Below are 9,613 nucleotides of genomic sequence, written 5' to 3' on the forward strand. Positions count from 1 at the left end.
AGCTTTGGCCCAGCGTGTAACACCGCGTGCCCGTATGTTACACACTATGACAAGATCAAATCCTGGGAAGTGTAACTTGGGTGTGTGACACACCCCAAATGTGGCGTGTGAAACACCAAAGATACATGTTTTGGAGACTCGAAGGCGTGTCATTTTGGCACGCCCTTGTATATGGGCATGTAGAACGCAAACTGTTGAAGAGGGGTCATGGGTACACATGATCATGCAAAAAACTTCATTTGCGCTTACGCATGGGAGTACATACGCGTGAATCCTCAAACTTCCAGGTATTGTGCGTACGCATGGGGGATGAGTACACATGTTTCAACAATCTTCAAGTGTTGCACGTATGTATGGGGATACGTATGCATGGGTGCCCTTTCGAAGGTGTGTCATTTTCACACACCCATTCACTTTGGCGTGTAAAACGCCATGTTTCTTGGCCTCCTGGAGCACGCTTTTTGGGCGTGTGACACACCCTGCATTTGGCGTGTTGCACGCCCACTTTTTTTTGCACATACATCATGGACTGTTATATGTCGTTGGAGATCTCTGGATGTTAACTTTCTAATGCCGTTGGAAGCACTTCATTTGGACCTTTGTAGCTCAAGTTATCCTTGTTGGAGGATGAAAAGGTTAGGGTTGCACGTCAATTGCACACCAAATCACCCCTTGAACTTTTGGCCCAGCGTGCCACGCCCATATGTTGGCGTGCGGCACGTTAAGGCTCTGTTTTGGCTCTTTGGGGCGTGTGGCACGCCTCCCTTTTGGCGTATTGCACGCCTTCTCCTCTGCTTTTTTGGGAGTGCTTTCTTGGTTATGTTCCTTGGCTTATGCTTTGTTCTTCTTTTGCTATCATTTACCTACAATTAACAAGAAATCCAAATACTCAAAATACTAATAAAATATCATATAAAAGTAAATGGTTATCCAGTAAAAAGTCATCAATTTTACCTAAAAAATACCCAAAAAAAGTACACAAAATACTCATGCATCATTCAACTATGCTGTATGATACCAAAAAATCATGTTGCCATGTTCGGGATAGTAAATACAGTGAGATGAAAATGTAATCATTGATTGTCTTACCTCATAAATTTACTGAACTTAGGATTTAAATCTCCGCCTTCTCTTTTCTCCATGAATCCATGATATGAAATGTAACTGATGTATGGGAGTTATTTAGGCAATAAGACAATTTAAGCAAATGGACAGGGATCAGAGTGAGGTTATATTCATAACTTTTTTCAAGAAACAATTTTCTTTTAATTTTATATCATAATAGAACATGTAAAATTTTTCAATTGGTAAAAGCCTAAATTTAGAAGCCCAATACCCCGAAAAAAATCTGTGCTATGTCCTTATTATAATGTTTGAATGTTTTCGCCAAAACAATCTTTCAGCATGAAAGAAAGGGAAAACTATTCAACAAATTTTCATTGAAAGATTCAATCATTCCTATAATTATATAGTGTCGGACAAAAAGTATATTCCATGAGCCCCATGGCTGAATCCTTCAAGCAACTGGCATTCTTAGTAGCAAAGAGCACAGCTAGGTATCTGTACAATTAACAGATGAAGATTCGTGAAAGATTATTTTGAGGGACTGGAACCTGTTTGCAGAAAATGTAAAAGATTTAGAAGACCAACTGAATTAAATATAAATAATACTCTCTTAACCAACCAAAACAAACACATGGTTTCCTAATCCAAGTTTAACTTTTGCTTCTTTTAATAAGAAAAATCCTACAAAAAAAGAATTATCAATAAATTTAATAAAAATCTTTACTCTTCCCCAAAGAAATTCCCTTCTACTTATCCTGCAAACTATCTTTCTCCTGTGTATGTTTCAACCTTCTTTTTTTAAAAATAATGTTTTGCTGTAAATAGAACTAAATGCAACTTCTGAATCTATTTACTACCAAAGAAATTTCATACTTCCCTTCTGACAGCACAAACAAAAACCATGTCTTAGCAAACATACATATCAGAAGCATTAAGCTCCTGCAATAATTTTAAATCTAAAATTGACATTAATGAAAATATAAATATTGCATAAATGATTAAAAGTATCAAACAAAATTCAAGGTTCAAAACAATATATTACCAACAAGAATGCCTTGTTAAATTTTTAGAACTCTAACTTTGTCAAGTTAAGCATCAAGATTGCTGAAAAACTAACCATCTTTTTCTTCATCGATTGGCTCTGCTTTCCAAACAATATCTTTCAGTGCAGGAGAGAGGTTTTTATAAAACTGTATAAATAAATAAATAAATAAATAATTTAAAAATTAATTATTGAATATGTGGGGTAAGAAAAAAAAAGATGTTGCTGAATAGCTTAAGTTCAGTAGTGATTGCACTGCAGCAATATGTTGGGAGAAAAAATAGTGAATTGGTAGGCACGTACATTTCTTCAAGAAAGGCAACTTTGTGAGAGGCAATTCTCTTGATATGACTTATTTTCAAGAAATGGTTAACTAACATTCAGTTACTTTCTAAGAGTCTAATGTCTCCAATTCACACATTAATCAAATGATAGAACGCATTAGCTGACAGGATTCACTATGTGTCCCAAATTTATTCTGATCCGGGGCAAAAGATATTGGAGGCAACATCATTTGGTTGATTCAGCATAGGACAAAAGGTGAAGAAAAATAATGCAATGCTGAGAAGAAAACAACTTGTACTCGGGAATGGATCTCCTCAATTTTTTATTTCAATAGATATTGTCAAGTGTGATCTTATACCATTCAACATTTTCTCTCATGTTTAATTTTGGTCCACCTAAAGAGTGTATGGTGAGCGATAACACTTTACAACAACAATTGAGAGGGAAAAAAATTGAGGGGATGCATTTTCCTCATACTATTGTAGGTGACACAATCAACTGCCAAACATGAATGCATATAAAATACTACTTCGTGCATTTAACTTACTTTGTGAAATTCCAGAGTATCTCCCTCAGCCTTCCGCAATTCAACCAGATAAAGTTCAGGAGCAATCTCAAAAATCTGGAAAATAACACTTAAACCAGCATTAAAAACAGCCATAGTATACCTAACCATAAATAACTAACATGTATACTCTAGATATAGAAGCAAACTTAAAAAAGACATACCTCGGTAGCTACAGATAGTTGACCTTTACGCCCAGTCTTTTCACCTTGAATTTTTAACTGAAATGCAGAGTAAGAAATATTGTTAGAGATAAAATTTTAACAGCAATAGCTATTGTTATAATTTAACCTTCATATGTAGATTGACTAAGTAGTAGACGACAAAATAAATTTTACTACATTGACAGATTAAAAGAGTAATCTTAAGTGCAAAAAGAATGTTTTCTGCTTAATTATCTTATTCCAATAGAAACAAAAGATGAAGTAGTAAATTAGATACAAGATTTATTTATTTATCTTTCAATACCTTATTGTTGCTCTTCTTAACACCGAAACCCAGAGGCCCAGCAGCTTCCTCGATTTTCGTAATGATCTCATTTGCTGAACATTTGGATGTGAATCTTGTTTCCCTTTTAACAAGTCCCTACATGTCAAAAACAACAAATTTTAGCCTTAATATTTAAGACAAATTCAATTATATATTATCTTGTTTCATGCAATTTGTAATCAACAACCAGAAATACATGTCATGAGACATCTCTCGTAAAAGCTTAGGCTGTTGGATAAATGCACATGAATGGTTTTATACTTCCATATGCTCTCTCATAGATAGACATGGATGGTTTTAAACCTCCATATTCCCTCTCATGCAAGAGTCTGAGAAGCATAGGCACACAAAACCTTGTGCTCAAATTTTGCTTTCATTTAAAAACTGTGGCCAAACAAGTGTCAAATCCTACACCTCTTAATCATAGAAGCCTTGGTACAGCATCATGAATCATCCCTCCCAAAACCAATTTGTTGGATAGAGGCACATGGTTTTATACCTCGACTCCTAACACATACAATGTCAAAAGTTGAGCTATGTTCAAAAAGACTCACAGTCCATCCAATTTGATTATTTTGTTATTAGTTAGTGCCTAGTGATTGCGATGGTCATTGGTCTTGTTTCAAGGATCAATTACATCTCTATGAGGTTGTCAAGATTGCTTCATGAAAATAGGTATTGATCATTAGTCTATCCCCTAATTACGGATCTTGCGGTCGAATCATGACATTAACATAAATATAAATTGTCTCCTGAAGCCATTCTAGGTCAAATTCTAGTATTTTGAAAATCTGAGCAAATAGATCTGCATATACTTTTGTTGACTATTAAAAAAAATAAAATAAATACCATTTGTTTCTCGAAAAGACTACGGAGATTGAGGCCCTGAGAGGTAGAGATAAGCTCAAAAGCATTCATGGTCACAGGTTCCACAGGCCTTGTTTCACGCCTCTCAGCAACAAGGTTTTGTGAATCCTGTGCACAACAAGCAGCATTAAGGTTGAGGGTAAGAATCCAAAGCTTTGACAAACAAAAATTAATCAAGATAATATCAAAACCAAATGTCTTACCATTGATTCACTAAAAATAGAATCTATATCATCAAGACTAACATTGGCCTGCTCAAATTTGGGAGGCTTGTATCCCTTCTTGAACCATTCATTCTCAATGACTTCAGCAATCGTAATCCGCTGTACATATCATTAACAAGGAAAATATAGGTTTGTTTTACATAATCGGTGAGCAAGAGGGAAAAGTGATTTGATTAAAACCAAATTAGTAGAAGAGTAGAATGAGATAAACAAGACTAACACAAGTCAATAGCATACTTTGGCAGGATCGGGTTCAAGTATTCTTATGATTAACTTCTTTGCATCCGTAGAGAACCAAGGAGGACAAGTGAACTCAGCCTTGAAAATCTGCAGTCATCATGAACCAGAAAACGTAAGACAGCATTGAAGGAAAGTGAAATAGTATAGATATGGAATTACTGAAATTAGGGATTTGAATGGAATACTAGAAGAATTATTAGGGAGAACTGAAGATATTAGGGACAGAAAAGAAAGGAATGAATCAAGTAAAGACTGTAGAAGAGAAGAATGATTGAAGGAGAAAGATATGTCCTAAATATTTCAATATTTACATTATTTCTAGTAATATGTAGTATCTAATATCCAATTCATTTTCTATTAACTTGGTGCATCTCATTACAAAAAGACACTAAATGTTTTGCAGATGGGTTCAGATAAGCCAGTTCTTCTATTGTATAGCATGTACCTACGCCCCATAAGCATCTCCTATTTCAAATCTCCAGTTCTGTTTAAATAATTTGTACTAAAATTACATATTTGCTTGACAACCCTACCCCCTAGGGTGCTGTATCTTAACTTATCAGCACTTTGATTACAGTTAATCCTGGAAGAACTGAATTGATTACTGTGTCAAAATTACTTTTGGAGAAACTACCAAGCATAATCATTTTACCTCAATTGGTTCGAAGTAAATAAATTCTAACAGAATTCAGAATAATACCACCTAAAATCTGTTCTATAAATGCAGAACCAAACATGCTATGGTTAAGGATGATAGGTGATAATGTGATATTAGACACCAAAAGCTTGATTTACAAAATATATCCCAACATTTAGGTGCTGATCTTTATATCCCAGTTTAGGTGCTGATCTCTGCCACCAGCTAAGAATGTTTATTTGTTTCCTGTTGTGCCTAAACAAATGACAGAAACTCCTAACGCTGATTCCAGTCAACAAAAATCTCCATTTATTTGCTTATAATTTTGAAATAAAGTGAGCTTGGTTACTATAATAGAGAGAATAAGAGAAACAAATATTGAGTAAAAAGTCACCTTTTTATACAAATTCACAAGATTGTTGTCTTCAAAGGGCAAATAGCCTGCCATTAAAACGAAAAGAATGACACCACATGACCAGAGATCAGCCTTTGCACCATCATAGCCTTTATTGTGAACCACCTAAATTATATGTGAGCAGTGATTACAATTTCTTCTTTTTTTAACAAAAAGGAACAGGGAAAAGGAAAACCAGAATTTTTTTGAGATACAAGATATGAAGACTAGCAATGGAATTATCTTACCTCTGGGGCAACATAATTTGGCGTACCACATGTTGTATGAAGCAGCCCATCTTCCTATTAACAATAGGATAATTAGAAGGAAATTGGATATAATTATATTTTCTACTGTTGAAAAATTGATAATTATACTTACCCGAACTTGTTGAGGCAGTGCACTCAATCCAAAATCTGATACTTTGAGCATTCCCGTAGCATCCAGCAACAAGTTCTCAGGCTTCAATAGATCAAATAATAGTAACAGATTAATTTTTATTCTTTTACACAAAACCGTATGTAGTTTTTGGTACATATATTCCCTCCTGTATAAAAAAATAAAATCTTTTGCAAATACATTACGTAGAGCACTCAAACACTTATAATTTGAGCAACAACTCCAAAACTCCTTCAGATAGCAAAGCAAAGAAAAATGCACTAATAGGAAATGAAACTCTCACCTTTAGGTCTCTATGGCAAACACCTCTACTATGACAGTAATCCACAGCACATATTAGCTGTTGAAAATATCTTCTAGCTTCTTCTTCTTTCAATCTCCCACTGCTTGCCTAACTCAAATTAATAGCAAATAAAGCACCAAAATAGTCATGGCTAGCAAATAAACAATAACTGTAATAAGATTTCAGAAGCACAAAAGGTCAACTTCCTTACAATTTTATCAAAGAGCTCTCCACCAGTTACAAATTCCAATACAATGTATATTTTTGTCTTGCTAGCCATGACCTACACCAGGAATTTATCACTTAAAATGGATATGGAAACTATATTAAAGAACAAAATTCAGTAAAATTGAAGGCCAAAACAAATCAGCCAAGGTAAAATATATAGAAGGAAACATTTACTGCATTCTAACCTCATACATACGTATTACATTAGGGTGTCTAATCAGTTTCATTGTTGATATCTCTCGTTTTATCTGCATAAATGGTAAACAACATAAAAATATCAGCTACAAGTAGGACTAAAGTATTCAAACATTTATGACTATGCTACCATGCCTTAGTGCAGAGGAATTCACACAAAACATGAAATATGGATCTTAAACACATTTATGTGTTTAACTGTAGCTGCAACAATAAAATAATACTAAAGCAAGTCAATACCATTCAGAGTTTTCAGTTTAATAATGAGATATAATCAATAAAATTAACTCCTTATATAATAAATCAGGCAGTATCAGATCCAAGTAATAAAATTAAATGGATGTTGAAGAATACAAGAAAACCAGAGCCTACATTTCTGGACAGACTAAAGTCATAAAGAAGTTTGACCATCGGAGAGATGCTGCAAGTTTCTAGTAGTTTATATTATCAGAGATACGTTCTATTTAGACCACTATGACGGCAAATGTTCCTTTCTCAGATGCTTCTTTAGTTCATTCATGGCTAATTGGCTACATTTGAACTTGGGATTATAAGAGAGACGTTCTATTTTGACCACATTAACTTGTATTTCATTCTTGGGATTTTCACTTTGATACAAGTTTGAGTGAATGAGAAACAAGTTACTGCAAAATTCCAACTCGCAAACACAACCTAAAGGCAATTTAGGTTGCGACAGCTGTTAACTCACTTTGCTAAAAGTCTAAAACCATAACGGATTCATTCTTTGCATACAAATTCGAAATCCAAAGCTTTCTGTAAGCATGAATTCAACTTGTTATTGATTCTCTAAGAACTAGTTATTGAAGGTCAGTACAAGGTAAGATTTTAGAGGCTTTTATGAAACTAGATCTTTTCTAAGTGAATTTTTTTTATATAAATAAATTTCAAGTAAAAATTGTATTCCAAAAGAATTAACTTATTTTTTTTAAAATCTTTGCATATTAATTTTGCAACCATTAATGAATGTTAAATAACACAAGTTCTGCCTTTTTTATTTTGTCAACCTAGCATTACCGAACTAGAACCCCGGATTTTTTGTGTTCCTCGCTAGAATTCTAGGTCTATTCCCTTGACCCCATTCCCTTCTCTCTTCCTTTTCCATAAGATTTCTGTCTGCCCATTGAAGTCATCAAACCCAGCAAAATTTAAGGTACATCCAATGAAACATACCAAGTAAAATGTTGACGAGTTCCATTTTCCAATAACATCAATATATTTTCTGCTTCTTTCTTTCTTTCTTTCTTTTTCTTTTCTTTTCTTTTCTTTTCCTTTTTCTTTTGTGTGCGTGTACGTTTGGCACGGGGTTTAATCAATATATTTTCACTACCAAAGTAACATAGAAAAGTCTAGCCCGATCAGAAAAAGACAAAGTTGATCATATCCATCTTCTGGCAGTAGAAAAAAACAAACGTCCCAAAAACATAGATCACATTGAATGGGTCAACGCTCCCTTGATTTCCCAAAATCCTAAATCACCACAACTCCATAACAAAAATTAACAACAAACCACCAACAAAGATAAAACCAATTAATGCTGATTGTCATAAATCAAAGCTAAACCTAATAACACAACAACAAAAAACTTGCAAACTAATCTTTTCATAAAATAAATAAGAAAATAAATAAATTACAAAAAAAATTCAATTAAACAGTGACGAACTAACCTGGTTGATCATCTTGTGCTTGAGAACTTTCTCCTTGTCGAGAATCTTAATGGCGACATTGTCTCCGGTGACCGTGTTCTTTGCAAACTTCACCTTCGCGAAATTCCCCTCGCCCAGCGTCCTACCCAGCTCGTACTTGCCGACACGTGTCCTTCCGCTGTTGGTCGCATGACCACCATTCCCTGGACGTGACGTCATCTTCCCTCCTCCTCCTTCCTCTCCTTATTCAAATCCCTTCTGCACGTTCTATGCAATTTTCTCTATCTAGTCTCTATTTAAAGCTTAAAACCTCTTCTTCTAGCAGGTTGCCACACCTGATTATTAGTCATCCTCATTCTTTTCTTTTTCTTCTTTTTTTTTTTTACTCTCTCTCTCTCTCTCTCTCTCTCTCTCTCTCTCAAAACCAAGCTACGTAAGGATTCAGGCCAGGGGGAATGAATACGATTCCAAAAAGATGCCAAATATTTAAAATAAGAATTGGTTCGAGGAGAAAATGGTCGTTGGGTCAAAGTAGAAAACGGCATGGCTTCAGATGGATCAACGGTGGGGAAAATTTTGAAGCTGGGATTGCTTTTCTGTTTCTTATTACGATTTTAGATCTCGTGTGTTTTAACTTTTAATTCCTTTTATGTTCACGCGGTGTAATTAGTGAAGAAGGTAACAAGAGAAGCTGAATTGGTTTGAGTTTAATTTTCCGTTTGTTGGAGAGGGAGTTGAATTTAGCGCGTGACGGGATTCCTTGACTGTTTTACGTTTATTCGTTGTTATGCGTTTCAACTTTTGTTTTTCTCCGGTAGTAAATCCCAAAATCGGGGTTTTTCGTTATTTAAAGAGTAATTACCCAAATCAGTCCCCGAGAATTTTAGAATCGGACATTTTAGTTCTTAAGGAAAATTAATACACAGATCAGTCTTTAAGGTTTTAAACTTTTAATCCAACAGACAAATCAATTCCCAGTTCATTTTCCGGCAGAGTAATTACCCAAATCAGTCCCCAAAAATTTTAAAAACGGATA

General features: G+C 34.6%; 1 protein-coding gene across 8 annotated transcripts; it reads right to left on the reverse strand.

Moving 5' to 3' along the window:
• LOC107630517 (CBL-interacting serine/threonine-protein kinase 23) lies at positions 219 to 9,354 on the reverse strand. Of its 8 annotated transcripts, none has more exons than XM_016333677.2 (16): positions 8,599 to 9,352; positions 6,904 to 6,966; positions 6,702 to 6,773; positions 6,491 to 6,598; positions 6,190 to 6,270; positions 6,057 to 6,110; positions 5,809 to 5,934; positions 4,775 to 4,864; positions 4,517 to 4,636; positions 4,296 to 4,421; positions 3,426 to 3,542; positions 3,122 to 3,178; positions 2,940 to 3,014; positions 2,183 to 2,255; positions 1,090 to 1,560; positions 219 to 863 (listed from the first exon to the last, which is right to left on the reverse strand). In XM_016333677.2, the coding sequence occupies exons 1-15, from the start codon at positions 8,794 to 8,796 to the stop codon at positions 1,553 to 1,555; spliced, it is 1,368 nt and encodes a 455-aa protein (XP_016189163.1). In that variant the 5' UTR covers positions 8,797 to 9,352; the 3' UTR covers positions 219 to 863; positions 1,090 to 1,552. The 8 variants fall into 8 exon arrangements, with proteins under 8 accessions (XP_016189163.1, XP_016189162.1, XP_016189165.1 ...); XM_016333676.2 differs by having other exon boundaries at positions 1,090 to 1,613; positions 8,599 to 9,350; XM_016333679.2 differs by having other exon boundaries at positions 1,090 to 1,613; positions 6,915 to 6,966; positions 8,599 to 8,671.

The sequence above is a fragment of the Arachis ipaensis genome, chromosome B03, assembly GCF_000816755.2.
Source record: "Arachis ipaensis cultivar K30076 chromosome B03, Araip1.1, whole genome shotgun sequence".
In the NCBI taxonomy this organism is placed as follows: Eukaryota; Viridiplantae; Streptophyta; class Magnoliopsida; order Fabales; family Fabaceae; genus Arachis; species Arachis ipaensis.